The sequence below is a fragment of the Punica granatum genome, chromosome 3 (genome assembly GCF_007655135.1).
Source record: "Punica granatum isolate Tunisia-2019 chromosome 3, ASM765513v2, whole genome shotgun sequence".
In the NCBI taxonomy this organism is placed as follows: Eukaryota; Viridiplantae; Streptophyta; class Magnoliopsida; order Myrtales; family Lythraceae; genus Punica; species Punica granatum.
The window spans coordinates 17,803,628-17,829,017 of NC_045129.1; the positions used below are offsets into that span (position 1 = coordinate 17,803,628).

Genomic DNA, 25,390 nt, shown 5'->3' on the forward strand with positions numbered 1-25,390 from the left:
CCCCGAAGCCGAAAGCTCCACCCAAGCGGCTATGCGCGCAGAGCTGCAGTCCATCAGGGAGGAACGAGATAAACTCCGTTGCGAGCTTGTTGATTCTCGTGCGGAGGTCGCGGACTACAGGGAGCTTCAGACGGAGTTGGCTCGAGCACGTGCTCGAGTCGCACACTTAGATAGGGAGATGGCTCGTTTGAGCGCGACGCTGGACCGAGTGCGTGCAAGGGCGCGCGAGATCTCCCATCCCTAGGATTAGTGGACGCACCCGTTTTGCCCTCGCTCGGACCTACGCCTCTCTCAACCGGCCACCGAGTGCAAAGGGATGTCGGCTTACGTTTATGTTCCTTTTCTTTCGTACGTTGTATTTTGTAAAATTATGGGACTCGAATCGAACCAATGTAATGACATTAGCGTTTTGAAAACTCATGCATCTCATACACCCTGTCATTTTATTTATCCTGTACTTATCATTTTAAAATATCGACATTGCCCTTACACATTCTCGGAATTCTAGGCAAATCGCAACTGGCGTCGCACCGATACCCGACTCGTCAGGGTCACAGGATGGCGGAAGAGGACCAAGTTGATGTCTCCGAGGAAGTTAACCCACCGGCCCCAGCTCATTCTCAACCGCCCCCGACACATGCTCCTCCGCCTCCGACTCCTGCAGGCATACTTCCTGTGTATTCAGGCGCCCCTCCGACACATCTCCCGCCCCCGACGTCTTCAGGGGCACCCTTTCCACGAGTCTCACTGACGTCATCCGCCTCCGACGACCAAGCCCGCATCACAGCACTTGAGGGCACTGTTAACCAATTGGGTGCAAGCATGACCGCCAACATGGCAGAACTGTTCACCCTACTCAGAGGACCGAACCGCGCATCCTCGAGCTCCACACCTCCATCGGGACAAGGGCCAACAGTCGATCCGACCCCTTGGATTCTGCCAACCCAAGCTCCGGAAAACACTGATGCTCCCGCGCCACCAACACTGCGTAAGTCCACGGTTCACCCTTTCACCAGTCCATTTCCTCCGCCACCGGCCCCCACGGCCGTCCCTCTTCCACCGGCGGCATTCTTGTCTTCGAAACAGGCCCTGTCCGCACCCCCACCTATCTCTAAGCCGGCCCCAGCCACAGTCTATACCGTACCTCCGCCGATGGTTTTCCCGGCATCAAGTGCACCCGCTCCGACCCATCTCCAAGCCGCGGAGCTTCCTCCGTATCCATCTCTACAACCCCACGTCGGCCTTTCCTACCAAGCGCCGCCTCCTATAAACACCACCTTCCTCGAACCTGGCACGCCATACCACGCGGCCCAGTTTGCTTCGCCGACGCACTTTCTTCCCGAGGTCGACACCGAGTAGGAGCGCAGGCTAAAAAGGATGGAAGAAACAATACGAGCCTTGTAAGCAAGCGAGACTCGACCCCACGCAAGCTACGGTGACTGTGGTCTTTTCCCGGGCATGCGGCTACCCTCGAAATTCAAGATCTTGAAGTTCAAGACCTACGAAGGCACGACAGATCCGCGACACCACCTCCGCCATTACCGAGGGAAGATGCTACAGTACTGGGGGTACGAGGAATTCGTCATCCACTCCTTCCAAGACAGCCTGACAGGATCCGCTCTCGATTGGTTCATGTCACTGAAGGCCGAGGATATTCCGACATGGGCAGACCTTTCTCGGAAATTCATCGACCAATACCAGTATTGCGCGGAAGCACCTCCGACCCTCTTGGAATTGAGCACGAAAGAGATGGCGCGGGGCCAAAGGTTCGAGGAATACGCCACCAAATGGCGTGCCCAAGCGGCGAAGCACATCCCTCCGATCAGCGAAGCACAACAGATTCAGTTGTTCCACTCCACGCTGAGGGGGATATATTATAAGCACTTGTTGGCCCACAATTCTTCGTTCTCCGACCTCATCGAGGCCGGGAAAAAGCTTGACTTGGGGATCAAGCTCGGCAGGATGGAGGGCCCCCACCGGTAAAGGAGAGGAATCTTCGAAGAAGGTCCTTGCGGCGACATCGTCTTCCAACGGAAGGAGAGGGAAGGAAGTTTCAGTTAACGCCGTCAATCCGGCACATCCGACGCCCCAGCAATACTCGATGAATTTCGCGACCTCACCAAACTGCCGCTCCTGCCTACTTCCCCCCGCCTCTACAGCATCAACCCCAATCGGTTTATTACTCGGCTCCACCGGTCCCGCCGCCAATGGCCTTACAACCGTTCGTCCACCACTACGCACCCGCGCCGACTTTGCCCAGGCCACCGGTGTCGAGAGCCCCTCCACCAGCGCAGCAGAACCCTACTTCGCAAGGTCCACAGGCCGGCGGCACGCAATACCGATCCCGCAAGCAGTACACGCCCCTGCCTGCTCCCCTTTCTCACATATATCGACAACTCCTTATGGGCGATCAGATTCGACCGATATCCCGGGCCCGAATTTTGACCTGTCCGTTCAGGATCAGTCTAAACGCTGCGAGTATCATCAAGGTGCGCTGGGGCATACTCTCGATAATTGTTGGAGGTTGCGAGACGAGATCCAAAAGAGGATCGACAGCAACAGGCTCACCTTCAATGCCGTCAGACCCCCAAATGTGCAAGGCAACCCCCTCCCTGATCATAGGCCGAGTTTGGGGCCCTCCATCAACATGATCACCATATGCACCTCGGGGAGGGACGAGGACGCACAAGACAACCCCCTTTCTTTCGTTATTGACTACACCCCCGAGGAACCCACGGTCGGATTCGCGGGACACATGGCCTCGCCGACCCCATTTGTCGTGGATATCCCCGCTCGAGAACCGTACTCGAATAACAAGGTCCCTTGGACCTATGAAGGAAGCATCGGGAGCGTCGAGCAACAGTTTAGTGTCATGGGGGTGACATGTTCGGGGCGAGTGTATGTGAACCCGGCAATCAGAGACAAAGGGAAGGTGCCCGCCACTGAAGTTGGGGCAGTGCCCGAAAGCTCGCCTTTTCCATCCAAGAGGGTGACCGAAAAGGAAGCCAAAGCGTTCATGAAGATCATAAAGGCGATCGAATATAAAGTAGTCGAGCAAATGGCCAAGTCCCCGGCCCACATCTCACTGCTTGCTCTCCTCCTCAGCTCGGAACCTCACCGGGAGGCCCTCCTGCGGGTACTAATCGTGGCACAGGTCCCGAAGGAAACGCCTCCGGATAGGATAGAGGAGATCGTCGGTTCCATCTTCTCCAATACCATCTCGTTCTCGGACGACGAGCTCCCATCTGAGGGCTGGACACATTCGCGGGCATTGCATATTGTCTGCAAATGTAACAACAACACCATCGGCCGGGTCATGATTGATAATGGTTCCGCGCTCAAAGTTTGCCCGGTAACCACCTTGAAACAGATGAATGTGGACCTCAACCGCGTCCGCCCGAGCAAAACAGCGGTCCGAGCCTTTGACGGCTCACGAAGAGAGGTAAATGGGAAAATCGACCTCCTCATAGACGTTGGCCCATGCTCGTTCAGCATCACGTTCTAGGTGCTCGACATTCGAAACGCGTTCAACCTATTGCTCGGAAGGCCTTGGATCCACTCGGTCGGCGCCGTCCCCTCTTCTCTACATCAAAGGCTGAAATTTATCGTTGAAGAGAAGCTCATCACGGTAAAAGGAGAAGAGGACTATGTCATCTACAAGGAGACGGCGGTGCCCTACATCAGCGTCGGGGATGATGAAAACCTCCCGTTCCATTCGTTTGAAACTATCTCCATCATTCGGGACTGCGGAGAGATTGGACCATCCCGTGCCGACCGCATGATAGGGAAGGTACTCTTGCGCAACAACTACATCCCCGGCATCGGCCTCGGGGCGCGCGGACAAGGGATTAGTCACCCTATTGAAATTGAGGAATACAAGCATAGGAGGGGACTAGGCTTTCACCCCTCCTGCCATGAAATCGTTGAAGCCTGCAGGGAAAACCATCTCCATCGCCTTGCCGCGCACTATGGGAGGCTCAACAGGGGCATTCCAGTCCCCCCGCTATCCCACTTCTTCCCCGGACCTTCACACACCATCGGGGGCACCCTTGACGGCCTTTCCTCGGACTCCGAAGACACTCATGTCGCTCCGTCAGCCGTGTACGCCGTCACCGAGGAGACTCCTTCAAGGGTTCACATCCGCCTGGCGTAGGAAAATGAGGAGCTTGACAACTGGACCTCAGTCCCGCGCTACTAGGCTGTGATCGTCGATGTGTAAGGCTTATCTATGTACAAGATGTTCCTCGCGTGTCGGCATAGCCATGCGCTACACGATGGGAGAGGGGTTTCTATCGTGGTTCCATGTTCATATTATCAATGAAATCTCTACATGCATTTTTTGAACTCCCATACGTTTCATCTCCTTTTCCTATTCTTTATCTCGCAGCACTCTAAATTTTCTAAGACGATTCTCTCGAATTTTCAGGCTCCACCCGAATCCAAATCCTCGACACTTCGATTTGAACCCATTCGAAGAACACCTCGGTGAGCCCCAACCCATATACTTTGGGGAAGGGCTTCCCGAGGACAGTCAAGTGCCCGAGATAGAAAAGAGTTTGCGTCGCCTCGAGGACCATCAAATCACCTCGATCGAGCCAACAGAAGAGATCAACGTGGGCACCAAAGAAGAGCCCCGCACCTTGAAAATTGGGACAACCCTCGACCCTGCACAACAAACCCGGATGATCGATTTCCTAAGGGAATACCAAGAGGTCTTCGCCTGGTCCTATGCTGATATGCCCAGCTTGGACCCCTCGATAGTCGAGCACTTCCTTCCACTTGACACTAAGAAATTCCCGCCCAAGCGGCAGCAGTTACTGTGCGCACCCGAATTTAATCTCGTCGGGGCACGCATGCGCTAAGCCTGTGCAACGCGGCTTGGGAGTATCCACCTTCCCGGGGACGCGCGACAGACGCACGTGAGAAGGAGTCGCCACTTACTGTTTACGACCCGTAGGTCGAGGGCCGTTGAGTCGCCCGGGTCTAGGGGTACAGGGTACACCTAAATACTAAGGCAATGGTCATATGGAACCGAAAATTCCCGATTCGGGGGTTCTATTACATGCGGGCCTATATCCCACACGCCCTTTCAGTACTCTAGTTTGCTAGGCTTGCCGTTTTGTTTATTTACCGCATGATTTAGGGTTGCACTTGACTCGCCCGTTTTGACACCGTAAAGTCGATGAATTGATCAAGTTGGGCCAAGAACCCAAAAGATGAGTAGGCTCGTGCGTCGAGGAATCGGTTCACTATCCTAACGTTTAAAGTTTGTCAAACCACAGCGGTCGACTCCCTGCGTGAATCGAAACCACGAGTATTCGGGCTTACTCGTCTCTAGGCATTAATAGACCAACTTGACCGGTTCAACACTCGGACCTCTCGCTTGCCGATCGAGGATCCTTACAAATGAATGAATAGATGTACAAATAAGATCCTCACAATGTACACTCAAATAATTACATAATACAAAATAAAATAAATGGATCCCGATCGGTTTGCATTGGGCTAATATTTCGCTCCAGCTCACCGTGTGTTTTGAGTGACCGATAAATAAATTAAGGCAACGCGGGCTCAAAGAGCCGGGGGTCGGGTCCAATCGAACCTACGGTTTGCAGGAGAACCGATTAGTTCCCACTGTAACCGTTGGACCGATCGAGCTCTCGGGTGATATCTAAACACGTTTCATACATCCAATCCAAATTGTCTTCCACATAGGCCATATTTGGAGTGTGATGGTGACTCGAGGCTAGATCCCATTCCGCACTCGGGTTGCACGCGCTCAGTGAGTTAGGAGGCGTTGGACCCCGTGCAACACGTAACTTATGGGCTCGGACCCGAACCGCAACAAATCAGCAAAAGCAAATGGAAAACGGAAGAAGACTGATAAAACTAATGAAAAACAGATAATAACTGACAAATATAGGTAAATACAAACAAGTTGTATATTAAGTCGAATGTACGTGATTTAATCAGTTATTAACCGGGGTTGATTAGGAAACAATCTCCCTACCCTAGACAAACAGATGAATGTGCTAGAATGCAGTTCTAGGTCAACTATGTGTGTGAGTTTGTTTTAAGACTTTATTCCGTATAGTGACAGTGCGGTTTCACTGAATATGCCAAACTCATGTTTTGACTCTAGCTTTGGAACCTAGAGTTCCGCCTAGCCATTATCTAATGTTTGATTAGGTCAAATGAATGATTAATCCGGTATTATGTGTTTTGCAATAGAAATAACAACGCTAACCACCGAATCTACGGTAAGACGATAGAAACACCGAAAGTGGATGAAATCGGCCATGCGAATGAAACTCGCACCCGGACGGGTTGCCCCTTTTTTTATCCATAGATCGAGGTGTTTCAGTCTCCTTAACGCCTAGGATATCGGCGAATCACGAAATGACGGTTATGCCCTTGGACGATAAAATTTGTGAGCTGTATGTGTAAAATTGAGATCGCGTGACACGAAGAGGTCTAAAGAGGACTCGCACACTTCGACATGAGCGGCCTCAAATCGGGCCCGGACTCGAGTCATAGTACGTGAGCGCTCCCTAGACACTAATTCCGTTCGTGTTATGCGTCTCGATGTTTTGAGATTGTGGACTTTAAAAGGGCATTTCCACCATTTGGTGATCCGTCGATGCGTTTACAAATTGACATTCGATTCATCCAATTATTTAAGCCGAATGATTTAATTAATTAAATGACACGTCCCATTTCTCGTTTGTGGAGTGGTTTAGTGATTGAGGAGTTAAACCTTGATTATTGTGGGCTAATGAGATGATTGTTCGGGGTTAGTGCGCCTAATATGTAAATTAATTGTGAAGCTAATGATTTAAACGAAAAATATAATTGCAATCAATTCCAAGAATCGGTTTTAATCGTTTCTTGCATGCATAAGACGTCAAGCATAACAAGAACACACATATTTACAAAGTCGATGCCACCATGGTCTTGGAATCACAAATAAACATGCAATACAAACACAAACATGATATATAATAGAATCAATAAAATGGCATCGGCACGAAAAACGAGGTAAATCGTAAACGTAATAAACATGAAAACAGAGTTGGATCAGAATCAAGGGGTCTATTTTGGATCTAGATTCAGCTTGGAGAGGGCTACATTAGACCCAAAAAACAGTGTGATCTGATTTGTCGAATAGAAGAAAAGTTCGGTAAATAATTTTTATTTGGAGTTTCAGCTCCCATAAAAATATGAGATTTTTTGTGGAACCTTAAAATAACATCAGGAATGTGTGGTAAAAATTTCAGTTCATTTTGAAGTCGGATGGTTCGCGAGATCTATCAAAATCAGACCGAAAACACCGAAATAACAGGTAAATATTTTTTATCTGGAGATCCAGAGCCCAGAAAAATCTGAAATTTTTTGTGGAGACTTAAAATAATATCAAGTGTCTGTGGTAAAAATTTCAGCTCATTTCGAACTTGGATGGTTCACGAGACATATCAAAATCAGACCGAAAACACCGAAATAACGGGTAAACATTTTTTTATCCGGAGATCCGGAGCCCAGAAAAATCTGACATTTTATGTGGGGACCTAAAATAAATTCAAGAGTCTGTGGTAAAAATTTCAGCTCATTTCGAAGTCGGATGGTTCACGAAGTTGCTCAAGGGCCTAACCCGCGATCTAAGGAAAATCATGCGAAATGAGCCCTTAACACCCCATATCAAACAAATATCGAAGAACCTAGCTTCTCTAAGTCATAGAGGAGTCTTACCTAGCCTCGGAACACGAGGAAAGAGTCGGAGAAGTGGCAAAGGGAGTCGGAAGACTCGGCTGGAATGAACAGACCCGAATCGGTGCAGTCGGGTCGACTGGCAGACCCGACAGGCAGTCTGGCTTGTCGGGGTTGTACCGGTTGATCGGGATGGAAGTTTTGTGCGGGACCAGTTGCATTGGATTCCCAAGAGACCAAGGATCACGTCTGCGGTGGTTTCGGGAGGTGAGCACGCGTAGATTTTCAGGAAATCAAAAACAAAGTCGGGTCAGTAAAAAAAGACAGACCCAGTCGAGTCAAAACAGACCCGACTGGCACCCGATGAAGAAATTTCTCCATAGGAGGCTCCCGGTGGTCTTTTCATGCAAGGTCGGTGGCATTGGATTCCTAACTGACTTTGGATCACGGTGATAGGCGGCTCGTAACGAGGTTCGACCTGAGCTGACCTGTATGTTCCTGCAAAGTTAGGGTTAGAAAAGAAAACCAGAGGAACAGACCTGACTGGGCTGTTTGGGTTGAAACGGCTGCAAAGGGGGGCTCCAGGTGTTGCACCAAGCTGGCTCGAGTTCCTCCGACTCCTAAGGGATTGCTATTGGTGTTCATGACCAGCTTGTGGCATGCGCAAGACTGATTTCAACCAGAAATGCAAAGAGAAATCGATAAAAAAACTGTGAAAACCCGGTAAAGGAAAAGATTGGAAAAGGGCGGTCTTGCGCGGTTGAGTGGCTCTCGGCACGTGACCACCTCGTTATGGGGGAGAGTGCGGGTCATGAGGAACCCTTAGAAAGTGATGGCACGACTCGCCATGGTCGTGGGAAGGAATGGCGTCGAAGAAGCCCGGAATGCACCCGTGAAACCCGATTCTGCTCAACTCTGGAACGCGGGGCTGGAGGGTTCAAATGCAAAAACTAAGCTCGGAAATGGACTTAGGAGGTCGAAAACATGTGGGATATGAAGTTTGGTTGAGTTTGCTTAAGTTGAGAGGGAAGAACTCGCATAGAAACCGGGAAAACGCTTAAGGGACTGTTTCGGGACAGAGCTGGAACGAGGTGCTGGGAGCTTCAAATGAAAAATCTAAGGTCGGAAATGGACTTAGGAGGTCGAAAACATGTGGGATATGAAGTTTGGTTGAGTTTGCTTAGGTTGGGTGGCGGTCGCCAGAAAACGGTTGAGTTTTCGGGCAAAACGGCCTTGGAACCGGGCTGTGCTTTGGCTGTGCGATTTTCTGGAAAATGCTGAAGTTTGAGAGGGCTTGGAGAGGGTTTCCTAGAGTGAGAAAGCTAGAGAGATGATGGAAGTTGAGTTGTGATTAACTTAATGACCCAAGAGGCTTATATAAGAAGGCTAATGATGCAAAGTTAGTGAAATTAAGTGCGATTAGAGGGGGTGCTTAGGGCATCCGATTTTTTAAGAGGGATTAGGGAGGGGAAGTTGTCTTGAAAAGTTGATGGGAGGTGATGGATGGAAGAAGAGAAGTGATGAGGTGTAAGAGATATTTGAAATGGGTGGATGGGGAAGAGTTGGCTTGCTTTTAGCCACCCCTAGAGAGAAGCCATGGCTGGCGGCTTGGCTTGGCTTGGCTAGCTCAAGGGTCCCACTTGATTAGGAAGAAAGCCGGAAGAAGCTCGGGGCTTGATTGATCACGCATTCGATTTCCGTGGTTCGCTTGAACGACGAATTATCGATGTATGCTCGAATACGGTTTTAATGATCCTAATATTGACAGTCTTCATATGGGTGAATGCTCGAGTGTCCCGAGGACTTGAAAGCCGATGTTGCTCCGTTTGGATGATCGGGGTGAAGTTGTCCCTTTCTGTCGCTTGTTCGCGCCTCTGCGTAATGTACCGCTCGTGTCGGCGTGCTTTGTGCTTTGGGAAGAACGGTTTACTTGCTGGGGTGGGTGGTGCAAAGCTCGGACGTCAACATTTCCTCAAATGAGCTCTAAGCGCAAGATTCCGCTTGAAAGGGGCCCTTTTGTTGCCGGAATGGTACCCGGGAAACCTAAATGGATTGTGCAATGCGATCAGGGTTTGTTTTCCCAGGCCTTGAAGTCCTTGGGATTGGTTGGCGCGGATTTCGTGCACTGACGGTTCATTAAAAGGGACTCTGGCCACGTTTCTGTGCAAAAAGGGGCCCTTTCTCCGGGTCGGGATCCACTTGGGAGACCAAGATGAACTCCAAAACGCAGTCTGAATCCTGTTCCATGGTTCCTGGTGGTCCTTGGTTGTGTGCAGGCCTGTTTCCGGGTGACGTTTACTTGTCTGTGGATCGGGCGTCCCGGGAGCCCCGTTGGGAAGGCGTCTGCAAATGTTCGGGAGTGCCCCGACTTAAGCAGGAGGCTTCTGAAATGCTCATGGAGGTGCCATTGGTCATTTTGGTACTAAGAGGGATTTTTAAAGTCCCACATTGGGCACCTTTCGACGCTCCGGTGATTCGGTGATGAATAGTGCCACAGTGCCAGTCTCTGCTGTTTTCGGGGCTCGTCGTCTGTTCACTCCTCTGATTGCCCTCTCGTGCTCTCCTAGTGGACCATGCTTCTCTCCCATAATTCATGACTCTGTGCCCGCATGTTCGCCTCCGGTTTCCCGATCGTTAATAGTGTCCCAAGCTTTGGTTGGAAGTCCTCTGTTGGAGCCGGTGGACCAAAATGGGGTGCTGACAGCTTGCCTCTCTTTGGTTGCGTGCTCGATTAGAGGAGGTAACCGAAGATCATGAGAAGCAACCCTTTTTGGTTCCGGCGACCGCTTCGACCTCACTCCCGATGGTCGCTGGTTCCTAAGCTTTGGATGCGTGGGAAAAAATTAAATTTACGTACCTAAATGTATTGAACAAATGTCGGAATCAGTGAATAGGAAGAAGGGGAATCGGACTTAAAGCAATAGATTGCGGGTTTATGGAAAGTAAAGACACAGGTTTATGGGCCCGTGCGGTGCAGGAAAAGTAAAGACACGGGTTTATGGGCCCGTGCGGTGCGAGAAAAGTAAAGACACTGGTTTATGGGCCCGTGCGGTGCAGGGAAAGTAAAGACACGAGTTTATGGACCCGTGCGGTGCATGGAAAGTAAAGACACGAGTTTATGGGCCCGTGCGGTGCAGGGAAAGTAAAGACACGGGTTTATGGGCCCGTACGGTGCAGGGAAAGTAAAGACACGGGTTTATGGGCCCGTGCGGTGTAGGAAAAGTAAAGACACCGGTTTATGGCTCGTGCGGTGCGAGAAAAGTAAAGACACGGGTTTATGGGCCCGTGCGGTGCATGAAAAGTAAAGACATGGGTTTTTGGGGCCGTGCGGTGCGCGAAAAGTAAAGACACGGGTTTATGGGTCCGTGCGGTGCATGGAAAGTAAAGACGCGGGTTTATGGGCCCGTGCGGTGCAAGATGGTGGTAGCGAAGTGCATGGAATGCAGGAGCAAAGATCAGTGTTAAGGAATAGCGCTTAGCGCTGAAAGGACAGTTCGCTTGACACTCAACCAAGATCACGCTGGGGTGATGCAGTGGTGATTATGGCTTGCGAATCGTCGCGTGACCGAGGTGCTTGTTTGATGACGGAGTCATGCGTAGCCCCGAGGTCTTTGATTTGTCGAGGACCGGTCTCGCGCTGAGGCGGCTGCTTCGCTGAGGATGCCCCGGTCGTGCGATGAGGGACTCGAGCTCTAGGGTAGAGCGCCTACGTATCCCGAGGGGTTGGAAATCAGAGTCCGCCGTAGTTCTTGCATTTGTTGTACCTGTGATCCTAACATCAATAGTAAGTCATGGGATTACTAACGATTTATAAGCACAGGTAAAAGGAAGTGTTTGTGACGCATGCACTTCATTTTCGAGTCGCCTGGGCGACCCGTGGAGAGTTTTTACTTTGGTGTTGCGAATGGGGGTCCCGCTTTTAGAGGCCCCGATGCGAGGCCTCCGGGGCTCCTGTTGGCCTTGCATGGGCATATCGAGACGTTCTCAAAGGTGCCCAAGGGGCTCTATCGGTTGTTCGACACACCCGTGAGCTTAGGACCCTTCTCATCAAGGTGCCATAGGGCGGCTGCATTTGTAACCCGCATGGGGAATTTTTGTTCAAATTTGGTCAGACATCGGTCTAGTCATTTCCAGAGTGTTATGACTAGACTCCCAGAAAGAAATGTCTAAGATTTTGGCTTTATGGTAGCCGATTGGAGGGTGGCTGTGACCCATTTTGGAGTTGTGCAATGACAAAGAGAAAAGAGAAAGTTTGGGGAACACGTTGCCCAAGGCTGAAAGGATACACGGGTTCACGCATGCCGTGAGATGTACCCCCCTTCCCTTCCGTCCATCGGTTGGTGTAGGCTGTCTTGAACTGTTTGGATTGCGTGCTTGGTCACCCGCTGTGCTTGAAGAAGAATCTGCCTTGGACAGTTGAGTTCGGTAGGAGAGCCGATCGGGGATCGTGTCGGAGTAGATAATCTGGCCATTTCCCTTGGGGATCCCTGGTCCGCGCAGTGTGCAAGAGCCTAGGGTGACTATTTTTCTTATCTCTCATTTTACTCTCCTTTTGCTACGGTCACCCACCTCGGGGCCGTACCTCTCAACCTAAAAGGGATGAACTCTCCTTTTGCCACGACCACCCACCTCGGGATTTTCAGTCGTGCCTCTCTCTTGCCCTAACTTTTGCCTAGGTCGCCCCGAGGGGTTTTCGACCTAGCAGACTCGATTCTTTCGAGTTTGCAAGGGCGAAGGGATCGAACAATTCGACCTCCGAGTGCGTTACGTTCTGTCTCCGTCGAGGAGTTGCGTCTGCTGCTCCCCCTTTGTCGAGGTCTATTGATTTTTTCTTCGAATTGGCGGTGCCGGAGTTTTATATCTCGGCGGTGCCTTGTTTTGTTCATTGGCGGGTTTTTCCCGCTTCTTTTCGCTCTGTTTTTTTTCTTGCAGCTGGGGTTTGTATCGTTTCCCCATGTATTTGTTTTACTTTTCCCGACTTTTTCGTGTTCTTCGTCCTCACAATCTTTACAAGTGATTTCCCCTGTTGCCTAGAGAAAGAAAATGCAAAATTGCCATAGGGAGTGTGTGACCGAGGTTGTCCTGATGCTTGCTGTGGAAGATGCCCACGGGTACGTCGCTTGCCGAGGTCGTATTGTCGCGAGCTTCAACCGGGGATGCCCCAGCGTACGTCGCTTGGAAATGCTCATCGTGGCCGGATGATGTTCGAGGTGGTCTCGGTCTAAATGATGAACGTGAATGCCCCAATCTTCATTGTTAATGTGACCTGTGGTGGGCGCCTTGTACAATCATCGTCCCCGATTGTGCTTGTGGCTCTAGCATCAGTTGTACGCTAGAGAGATGTGCTCTAGAAGCCAATGGGCATGCTTGTTTGTCGATTGAGACGGTTGTGCTGAAGGCATGCGGCTCGTTCGAACGCTTTCGTCGTCGGCTTCATAGGGGGTACCTCCTTGTCGGGCCCTTCCCTGCTGAAGTATAGGAAGAAAGACCCGATAGAAGTTCTCGAGGAGGTGTGAACCCGCGCATCGCTCTTCGCCCACGACCAGCGTGTCCCTGTGAAGGATGACAAAGAGGATGATACATTAGGCGATTATGTGGTGGAATATGTGGTAAGAAATGTAAGGTGGACCCATGGGAAATTCCTTCGTCCAGCGCGCGACCCATAGGGTGCCGCGCGTGGGGGACACTCAATTCCGAGATCTAGTCATCGTCACCCTGGAGTGGGCAGACCGTGGCTAGGGGCCACATAGGTGTACTTTCCCCGATTGCGAGTTGGCATGCGCAGCCGTCCTAGGGAAGGCTCGAGGAGCCGGATCCCATGAGAACAAACGAATCGAACAATTCTGACAGAACCAACAGGGCGTCTTCGGGGCTGTCCTAGTGCGCCCGTGTAGGGTTCGTTCATGCCGGGAGCTTGTTTGGGAATGCATATAAATAAATGTAAAAGAGAGTTTAGGGAAGAGTGCATGTTCCCCCAGTGGCTGGTTGATGGCCACAGTGGAGGGTGGGCAGGGATCATTCTCCGGTCGGAGATGTGACCGTACTAGTGACTTTCGCGGCGGGTGGGCAGGGCCATGCTTTGCTCGTCGGAGCTGTTGCTTGTGATCTTTTGCGGAGGGAGGGTTGGGATTCGGTGTCAAAGTTCCAAGGTGCTGGACGGGAAGTATTCATTGTCCTGATTGTGGTCGTTCAAGGTTCAAGTTGCCTTCTTGTCAGTTATTTCCTGCAATGGGAAGAGGAAAAGCAATGAAGGAACAAGAACTATTCGTAATTTGAATGCAACTGCGTAGGGGAGCGAACTGGCCTGGTAGGCGTCATGCAAGCACACTGAGAGACATGCACAAGGTGTGTCGAGGATGCGTGCATGGGCAAGGTAGGGGTGTGCTCGCATGACGCGAAAAAGGCATGCTCAGTTGTGTTGATGGAAGTACTTGTAGCATGGAGGGACGTGTGCTCAACCATGCAATGACATAATCGATTGTGCGGGATTAATGGGGAGTTAGTGTTGCTTGGATGGTTGGCCCTTGAGCTACTGATCGTCTCGCCGTGGAGGAAGGGTGAGAACCATGAGAGGTCCACCTGCAAAGGCGGTCACAACTTTGTCTACCGTGTGGTAGTGTTAATTATCGTGTAAAACAGTAAATGGATAGGATGCATGCAATGCGTGAGTTTTCGAAAGTTAATGTTGTCGTTCACATTGACTCGAAATGTTCAAAGTACAACGCAAATTTTGTAAAATAGAGCCTTAAACTGATTTGCCACCACACACGGGGTTTGAGCGAGCGCGGCCTCGGAAAGCATTGGTTCTAGGCGAGGGCCTTGCGGAGATATCTATCCTAGAGTGCATGTGTAGGCCTCCTTGAGCCCTCTTTAGACCTCTCCAGGGCGGCGTTCGCTCAAGCGAGCTCCTGACCGCATCTCTGCATCTTGGCACGGGTTTGGGAGAGCTCCCTCTAAGGTGGTTGGCCGGAGAGTTCTTCACCTCTTAGCGACCTCTCGGTGATCGAACCTAGTGTTGATGAGGTCGATCATGTTGTCCCGGAATATACACCATTTGCATTCTGTGGCGGGTCGGTGAGGTCCTCGTGTGTTGGCGGACTTTTGTCGAGGCGCGGGCAGGAGGCCGAGCAAGGCGTCCCTTACCAAGACGATAGGAAAATCCGTTTAGGACTCGACAACATGAATGACATCCTAAATTTTTGAAAACTGCATGATGCATGTGTACGAAGAGAGTAAATACCCACGGTTTAATAGAAATTACATGTACATCGCTCTTGAAATGGAAAAGACTCAAATGGCTCGCAGGCCGACTCGATGGACTGTTGTCGGAGTCGGGTTGAAGGCTTGCATGGAGGCATAACACGATGCATGGTTCGGTGCTACAGGGACTGTGCTATCTATGAATGGGGGCTCTCGACTCAAGGGTGTGAATTCCTTGAAATCGAGCGAGGATCTTTGGGGGTCGGTTCGGTGGCACAGCCGACTCGATTCGTTCCCTTACTCGGAACCTCTGACTAACCTAGCTTCCTATTTTGGCGCTCGTGGGATTTCGGACAAGGTACCTAGAAACCCACTAGAATGATGCGATGCAAGTGCGTAAAATAAATGTGCGCGAAATAAATGTGCTTAACATAAATGTACGAAAAGCGATAAATAAACATGCAAGCAAGCAAACGGAATTGAGCCCGAACCTACTAAGTATGTCCCCAGTGGAGTCGCCAAGTTGTGGGCACCCGAATTTAATCTCGTTGGGGCACGCATGCGCGAAGCCTGTGCAACGCGGCTTGGTAGTATCCACCTTCCCGGGGACGCGCGACGGACGCACATGAGAAGGAGTCGCCACTTACTGTTTACGACCCGTAGGTCGAGGGCCGTTGAATCGCCCAGGTCTAGGTGTACGGGGTACACCTAAATACTAAGGTAATGATCACATGGAACCGAAACTACCGGATTCGGGGGTTCTATTACGTGTGGGCCTATATCCCGCACGCCCTTTCGGTACTCTAGTTTGCTAGGCTTGCCATTTTGTTTATTTACCGCGTGATTTAGGGTTGCACTTGACTCGCCCGTTTTGACACCATAAAGTCGATGAATTGATCAAGTTAGGCCAAGAACCCAAAAGATGAGTAGGCTCATGCGTCGAGGAATCGGTTCACTATCCTTTACAGTTTGTCAAACCACAGCGGTCAACTCCCTGCGTGAACCGAAACCACGAGTATTCGGGCTTACTCGTCTCTAGGCATTAATAGACCAACTTGACCGGTTCAACACTCGGACCTCTCGCTTGCCAATTGGGGATCCTTACAAATGAATGAATAGATGTACAAATAAGATCCTCACAATGTACACTCGAATAATTACAGAATACAACTGAATAAAGTAAATGGATCCCGATCGGTTTGCATTGGGCCAATATTCCGCTCCGGCTCACCGTGTGTTTTGAATGACCGATAAATAAATTAAGGCAACGCGGGCTCAAAGAGCCGGGGGTCGGGTCCAATCGAACCGACGGTTTGTAGGAGAACCGATTAGTTCCCGCTGTAACCGTTGGACCGATCGAGCTCCCGGGTGATATCTAAACACGTTTCACACATCCAATCCAAATTGCCTTCCACATAGGCCATATTTGGAGTGTGATGGTGACTCGAGGCTAGATCCCATTCCGCACTCGGGTTGCACGCGATCAGTGAGTTAGGAGGCGTTGGACCTCGTGTTCGGTGATTTGGGGCGTTGGACCTCGTGCAACACGTAACTTATGGGCTCGGACCCGAACCGCAACAAATCAGCAAAAGCAAATGGAAAACGGAAACAGACTGATAAAACTGATGAAAAACAGATAATAACTGACAAATATTGGTAAATACAAACAAGTTGTATATTAAGTTGAATGTACGTGATTTAATCAGTTATTAACCGAGGTTGATTAGCAAACAATCCCCCTACCCTAGACAAACAGATGAATGTGCTAGAATGCAATTCTAGGTCAACTATGTGTGTGAGTTTGTTTAAGACTTTATTCTGTATAGTGACAGTGCGGTTTCACTGAATATGCCAAACTCATGTTTTGACTCTAGCTTTGGAACCTAGAGTTCCGCCTAGCCATTATCTAATGTTTGATTAGGTCAAATGAATGATTAATCCGGTATTATGTGTTTTGCAATAGAAATAACAACGCTAACCACCGAATCTACGGTAAGACGATAGAAACACCGAAAGTGGATGAAATGGGCCATGCGAATGAAACTCGCACCCGGACGGGTTGCTCCTTTTTTTATCCATAGATCGAGGTGTTTCAGTCTCCTTAACGCCTAGGATATCGGCGAATCACGAAATGACGGTTATGCCCTTGGACGATAAAATTTGTGAGCTGTATGTGTAAAATTGAGATCGCGTGACACGAAGAGGTCTAAAGAGGACTCGCACACTTCGACATGAGCGGCCTCAAATCGGGCCCGGACTCGAGTCATAGTACGTGAGCGCTCCCTAGACACTAATTCCGTTCGTGTTATGCGTCTCGATGTTTTGAGATTGTGGACTTTAAAAGGGCATTTCCACCATTTGGTGATCCGTCGATGCGTTTACAAATTGACATTCGATTCATCCAATTATTTAAGCCGAATGATTTAATTAATTAAATGACACGTCCCATTTCTCGTTTGTGGAGTGGTTTAGTGATTGAGGAGTTAAACCTTGATTATTATGGGCTAATGAGATGATTGTTCGGGGTTAATGCGCCTAATATGTAAATTAATTGTGAAGCTAATGATTTAAACGAAAAATATAATTGCAATCAATTCCAAGAATCGGTTTTAATCATTTCTTGCATGCATAAGACGTCAAGCATAATAAGAACACACATATTTACAAAGTCGATGCCACCATGGTCTTGGAATCACAAATAAACATGCAATACAAACACAAACATGATATATAATGAAATCAATAAAATGGCATCGGCACGAAAAACGAGGTAAATCGTAAACGTAAGAAACATGAAAACAGAGTTGGATCAGGGTCAAGGGGTCTATTTTGGATCTAGATTCAGTTTGGAGAGGGCTACATTAAACCCAAAAAACAGTGTGATCTGATTTGTCGAATAGACGAAAAGTTCGGTAAATAATTTTTATTTGGAGTTTCAGCTGGCATAAAAATATGAAATTTTGTGTGGAACCTTAAAATAACATCAGGAATGTGTGGTAAAAATTTCAGTTCATTTTGAAGTCGGATGGTTCGCCAGATCTATCAAAATCAGACCGAAAATACCAAAATAACAGGTAAATATTGTTTATCTGGAGATCCAGCCCCCAGAAAAATCTGAAATTTTGTGTGGAGACTTAAAATAATATCAAGTGTCTGTGGTAAAAATTTCAGCTCATTTAGAACTTGGATGGTTCACGAGACATATCAAAATCAGACCGAAAACACCGAAATAACGGGTAAACATTTTTTTATCCGGAGATCCGGCGCCCAGAAAAATATGAAATTTTATGTGGGGACTTAAAATAACATCAAGAGTCTGTGGTAAAAATTTCAGCTTATTTCGAAGTCGGATGGTTCACGAAGTTGCTCAAGGGCCTAACCCGGAATCTAAGGAAAATCATGCGAAATGAGCCCTTAACACCCCATATCAAACAAATATCGAAGAACCTAGCTTCTCTAAGTCATAGAGGAGTCTTACCTAGCCTCGGAACACGAGGAAAGAGTCAGAGAAGTGGCAAAGGGAGTCAGAAGACTCGGCTGGAATGAACAGACCCGAATCGGTGCAGTCGGGTCGACTGGCAGACCCGACAGGCAGTCTGGCTTGTCGGGGTTGTACCGGTTGATCGGGATGGAATTTTCGTGCGGGACCAGTTGCATTGGATTCCCAAGAGACCAAGGATCACGTCTGCGGTGGTTTCGGGAGGAGAGCACGAGTAGATTTTCAGGAAATCAAAAACAAAGTCGGGTCAGTAAAAAAAGACAGACCCAGTCGGGTCAAAACAGACCCGACTGGCACCCGATAAAGAAATTTCTCCATAGGAGGCTCCCGGTGGTCTTTTTATGCAAGGTCGGTGGCATTGGACTCCTAACTGACTTTGGATCACGGTGATAGGTGGCTCATAACGAGGTTCGACCTGAGCTGACCTGTATGTTCCTGCAAAGTTCGGGTTAGAAAAGAAAACCAGAGGAACAGACCCGACTGGGCTGTTTGGGTTGAAACGGCTGCAAAGGGGGGCTCCAGGTGTTGCACCAAGCTGGCTCGAGTTTCTCCGACTCCTAAGGGACTGCTCTTGGTGTTCATGACCAGCTTGTGGCGTGCGCACGACTGATTTCAACCGGAAATGCAAAGAGAAACCGATAAAAAAACTGTGAAAACCCAGTAAAGGGGGAGAGTGAAGGTCATGAGGAACCCTTAGAAAGTGATGGCACGACTCGCCATGGTCGTGGGAAGGAATGGCGTCGAAGAAGCCCGGAATGCACCCGTGAAACCCGATTCTGCTCAACTCTGGAACGCGGGGCTGGAGGGTTCAAATGCAAAAACTAAGCTCGGAAATGGACTTAGGAGGTCGAAAACATGTGGGATATGAAGTTTGGTTGAGTTTGCTTAAGTCGAGAGAGAAGAACTCGCCTAGAAACCAGGAAAACGCTTAAGGGACTGTTTCTGGACAAAGCTTGAATGAGGTGCTGGGAGCTTAAAATGAAAAATCTAAGGTCGGAAATGGACTTAGGAGGTCGAAAACATGTGGGATATGAAGTTTGGTTGAGTTTGCTTAAGTCGAGAGGGAAGAACTCGTATAGAAACCGGGAAAACGCTTAAGGGACTGTTTCTGGACAGAGCTAGAACGAGGTGCTGGGAGCTTCAAATGAAAAATCTAAGGTCAGAAATGGTCTTAGGAGGTTGAAAACATGTGGGATATGAAGTTTGGTTGAGTTTGCTTAGGTTGGGTGGCGGTCGCCGGAAAACGGTTGAGTTTTCGGGCAAAACGGCCTTGGAACCGGGCTGTGCTTTGGCTGTGCGATTTTCTGGAAGATGCTGAAGTTTGAGAGGGCTTGGAGAGGGTTTCCTAGGGTGAGAAAGCTAGAGAGATGATGGAAGTTGAGTTGTGATTAACTTAATGGCCCAAGAGGCTTATATAGGAAGGCTAATGATGCAAAGTTAGTGAAATTAAGTGCAATTAGAGGGGGTGCTTAGGGCATCCGAATTTTTAAGAGGGATTAGGGAGGGGAAGTTGCCTTGAAAAGTTGATGGGAGGTGATGGATGGAAGAAGAGAAATGATGGGGTGTAAGAGATATTTTGAAATGGGTGGATGGGGAAGAGTTGGCTTGCTTTTAGCCACCCCTAGAGTGAAGCCATGGCTTGCGGCTTGGCTTGGCTTGGCTAGCTCAAGGGTCCCACTTGATTAGGAAGAAAGCCGGAAGAAGCTCGGGGCTTGATTGATCACGCATTCGATTTCCATGGTTCGCTTGAACGACGAATTATCGATGTATGCGTGAATACGGTTTTAATGAGCCTAATATTGACATTCTTCGTATGGGTGAATGCTCGAGTGTCCCGGAGACTCGAAAGCCGATTTTGCTCCGTTTGGATGATCGGGGTGAAGTTGTCCCTTTTTGTCGCTTTGTGCTTTGGGCAGAACGGTTTACTTGTCGGCCCCGGCTGGAGATCGATATCCGGAGGCGTCCTAGGAATCCGCGAACGGGGCTTTCTCGGTGTTTCCCGAGTGTTCTGATGTGTTCGGAGACCACTGTGATCTCCATTTGTCAAAAATGAGTCCCAAAGGCTTGCCGGGAGGCGTTTATGACCATTAAAACGTCACTCGGGAGCTCGGTATGATTTGCTTGGTCCGAGCCAATATGATTTCCTGGGCCCTAGGGTTTGCTGGGAGTGGGTGGTGCAAAGCTCGGACGTCAACATTTCCTCAAATGAGCTCTAAGCGCAAGATTTCGCTTGAAAGGGGCCCTTTTGTTGCCGGAATGGTACCCGGGAAACCTAAATGGATTGCGCAATGCGATCAGGGTTTGTTTTCCCAGGCCTTGAAGTCCTTGGGATTGGTTGGCCCAGATTTCGTGCACTGACAGTTCATTAAAAGGGACTCTGGCCACGTTTCTGTGCTAAAAGGGGGCCCTTTCTCCGGGTCAGGATCCACTCGGGAGACCAAGATGAACTCCAAAACGCAGTCTGAATCCTGTTTCATGGTCCTGGTGGTCCTTGGGTGTGTGCAGGCCTGTTTCTGGGTGTCGTTTACTTGTCTGTGGATCGGGCGTCACGGGAGCCCCGTTAGGAAGGCGTCTGCAAATGTTCGGGAGTGCCCCGGCTTAAGCAGGAGGCTTCTGAAATGCGCCTGGAGGTGCTATTGGTCATTTTGGTACCAAGAGGGATTTTTAAAGTCCCACATTGGGCACCTTTCGACGCTCCGGTGATTCGGTGATGAATAGTGCCACAGTGCCAGTCTCTGCTGTTTTCAGGGCTCGTCATCTATTCACTCCTCCGATTGCCCTCTCGTGCTCTCCTAGTGGACCATGCTTCTCTCCCGTAATTCATGACTCTGTGCCCGTACGTTCGCCTCCGATTTCTCGATCGTGAATAGTGTCCCGAGCTTTGGTTGGAAGTCCTCTGTTGGAGCAGGTGGACCAAAATGGGGTGCTGACAGTTACGATGGCAGCGGGCTTGCCTTCTCCTCCGCATCAAAGAAGAAGTCGTCAAACAGATCAACGCGGGGTTCCTCGAAGTCTGCAACTATTCCGAGTGGGTGGCAAACATTGTGCCGGTGGAAAAGAAGGATGGAAGAGTCCGAGTCTGCGTCGACTATCGAGACCTCAACAAAGCCAGCCCTAAGGACAATTTCCCCTTGCCACACATTGACGTCCTAGTCGACAATACGGCACGCCACGCCCTGTTCTCTTTCATGGACGGCTTCTCTGAATACAATCAAATTCGGATGGCCGAAAAGGACAAACTCAAGACGACGTTCACCACGATGTGGGGAACTTTTTGCTACCGCGTTATGCCTTTCGGCCTCAAGAACGCAGGGGCAACTTACCAGAGGGCTATGGTCACATTATTCCACGACATGATGCACAAAGAAGTCGAGGTATATGTCGACGACATGATCGCCAAGTCCAAAGAGGGAGAAGACCACCTTGTCAACATGAAGCGCCTTTTCAATCGCTTAAAAGAATACAAGCTCCGGCTTAATCCGGCAAAATGCACATTTGGTGCCCGATCAGGAAAGCTGCTAGGATTCGTGGTCAGCGAGCGCGGTATCGAAGTGGATCCGGACAAAGTCAAGGCGATCAAGGAGCTTCCCCCGCCGTCAACGGTTCGAGAGGTGCGCGGCTTTTTGGGGCGGTTGAACTACATTGCGCGCTTCATCGCAAACCTGACGGATAAGTGTCAACCGCTCTTTCGCTTGCTCTGCAAAAATGCAGTGATGGAGTGGGACCACGAATGTCAAAAGGCCTTTGACACCATCAAGGCCTACCTAATTTAACCGCCGATATTGGTCCCACCCATGCCAAATCAGCCCCTCATTTTATACCTCACGGTACGCTGGCAATCCTTAAGGTGCATGCTAGGGCAAGAAGATGAGTCGACGCGCACGGAAAGGGCGATATATTACTTGAGCATGAAGTTCACTGAAGGGGAATCCAATTATCCGGAGATTGAGAAAATGTGTTGCGCGTTAGTATGGGTCATGCAAAGGCTCCAACAGTACACGCTCTATCACACAGTCCGTTTGCTATCAAAAGCGGACCCCCTGCGATATTTGCTCGATAGCCCCTCCTCCATGAAGAACATCGCGAAATGGCCCTATCAACTGACGGAATACGACATAGAGTACGTGCCCCGCACGTCTGTCAAGGGGCAAGCAATCGCCGACCATCTAGCCGAATTCCCGATCAACGACGACACGCCAATAAACACGACTTCCCAGACGAAGGAATCCTTCAGATTGATGAAGAGGAGGATGAGCCAACATGGAAGATGTACTTCGACGGGGCTGTCAATTCTGTGGGATCCGGAGTTGGCGCAGTGTTGATACCCCCTGACGGAAGTCATTATCCGGTCGCTGCAAAAGTGGATTTCTCTTATACCAATAATGTGGCCGAGTACGACGCATGCATTCTCGGTTTGCAAGCGGCAATCGACTTCAAGGTGAAGGAGTTAGAGGTATTCGGTGACTCCATGCTCATAATCTTCCAAACACTAAGCAATGGAAGACAAAGGACGCGAAGTTAGTCCCGTACCATGAGTACCTCGAGGAGTTAGCAAATAATTTTGAGAAGATCTCATTCACCTATACTCCACGCGCGAAGAACCAGTTCGCGGACGCGCTCGCGACACTCGTATCTATGGCGAGCATCTCAGAGGGGAACATCATCGAACCTCTCGAAATCGAAGTGGCCAAAGACCCGGCCCACTGCAACACAATCGAAGCCGTGGTACGAAGACATCAGGAACCTCTTACAAACGGGTCAATACCCCCCGTTCGCCGATCGCCGCGATCGAAAGACGCTCGGACGCCTCGCGATACACTACTTTCTGAGCGGCGAGATACTTTACCGCCGTTCCTTTGACTCCACGCTCCTCCGGTGCATCGACGAACACGAATCACGACGTCTTATGGAGGAAGTGCATGGCGGAAATTGTGGACCCCACATGAATGGCCTCATGCTCGCTAAAAAGATTATGCGCATAGGCTAGTATTGGTCTACCATGCAAACTGATTGTGTAAAGCATGTCAGGCATTGCCACCGATGCCAGGTTTATGCCGATCAGATTAAAGCGCCGCCCAATGAACTATGCCCTATGACAGCCCCATGGCCTTTCTCAATGTGGGGGATGGACGTGATTGGCCCGATCAACCCCAAAGAGTCTAACGGACATATGTTTATCTTGGTAGCAATTGATTACTTCACCAAGTGGATCGAGGCTATCACTCTCGCGTCAGTCACCGCAAAAGCCGTGGCCCGTTTTCTCAGACGTTACGTCATTGCCCGGTATGGGGTCCCTGCGACAATCATCACGGACAACGCCAAGAACCTGAACAACAAGGTTATCGACAAGCTCTGTGCACAATTCAAGATCCAACACCGCAACTCCACCCCATATCGTCCCCAAATGAACGGTGCGGTGGAGGCGGCAAATAAGAACATCAAGAAGATCATCGAAAAAATGACGGGGAACTACAAGGATTGGCACGAGATGCTCCCCTATGCACTCCTGGCGTACCGAACATCCATACGAACTTCAACAGGGGCAACTCCGTACTCACTGGTCTATGGGATGGAGGCAGTCCTCCCAATTGAGGTCGAAATCCCTTCCATGAGGATCCTTGCCGAGGCCGCACTCGAGGAAGCGGAATGGGCGAGACAACGATATGAGCAATTAAACCTCATTGACGAGAAAAGGCTGAAAGCACTATGCCACGGACAGTGCTACCAACAGAGGATGGCTCGAGCATTCAACGCCAAGGTCCATCACCAAGAGTTCAGTCCCGGTGACCTTGTCTTGAGAAAGGTCTTACATGTCGCACTCGATTCTCGAGGGAAGTTCTCGTACAAATACGACAGTCCCTTCGTCGTTAAAGAGACCTTCTCCGGGAGAGCAATCATTTTGAGCGATATGGACGGCACCAAAAACGCACTTCCCGTCAACGCTGACGCGATCAAAAAGTATTATCCCTGATCACTCATATTTGCCTTTCATTCGCTGGGCCTCGCACCCGTCTCATTTGTAAAACATTTCCGTTCATATATACGAGTACCAACTCTCGCCATTTCTCCAGTGCAAAACCTTCTTGAAAAAAAAAACAGAGAATAATTCTCCCGCTAGGTCGAAAACCTCCTCGAAGCGACCTAGGCAAAAGCTAGGGAACGAGTGGCATGACTTAAAATCCCGCAAAGGGGAGTCGTGGCAAAAGGAGAGCATAAATCATTTCCTCACTAGGTCGAAAACCCTCAAAGGGCGGCCTAGGCAAAAGTCAGAGGATCCGAGGGGTGCGATCTCACCCAAACACGGGTGATCGTAGCAAAAGGTGAGCATTCATGTGAGAAAAATCAAATAAAATATCCCGCTAGGCTATCACGCATCTCGCGGCCTAGGCAAAAGTTAGGGGACAATGTCGGTTTGATCACGAAAGGAAGGCAACACTTCTCCGTGAAGCTACACCGAGCAGTGGTTCGGCATCCTCCGACGCAAGCAAACTCTCTTCGACTCTCCAGGCTCGAGGCTCGTCCCGGAATGGGGTCGAATCGACGTATCCTTGATTTGGAGGATCCCATAAGATCTCTTCCTTTACCTTTAAGCACATATTCCGCGGGTTACCCGTTTCAGAAAAAGCCATTCTCCGATAGGGACGCGGCCGCCCTCTAATGGCCACCAATATTACATCCCCGATACATCTTTACATAGATTCCTCTTACGTGTCGTAGTCTCAACAATTTCGCGCAGCTGTCATCCTTTGTAGGTTCTCTCTTTTCTACGTGCAGGCGCGATCGGGAATCCCGAAGGATACTCCCCGCCGACGGATTCATGTCCACCTCACGCGACAAGTCGTGCTCTCGATACACCGGAAGCTGTCGAGGGATGCGCCACACCATCCAAACCAACGATGTTCAAAGAATGACAAACGATAGAAGATCATCATCAGTCACCGCGCATGAGACGGTCCAGACCCGCACGCCAAGCAAGCCGTATCACAT

General features: G+C 49.8%; 1 protein-coding gene across 1 annotated transcript; it reads left to right on the plus strand.

The window, feature by feature from the left end:
* The first annotated feature begins 558 nt into the window (after positions 1-558).
* LOC116200433 (extensin-like) lies at positions 559-1,359 on the plus strand. The gene has a single exon (XM_031531283.1). It carries the CDS (start codon positions 559-561, stop codon positions 1,357-1,359), a length of 801 nt encoding a protein of 266 aa, XP_031387143.1.
* The last annotated feature ends 24,031 nt before the right edge of the window (positions 1,360-25,390 follow it).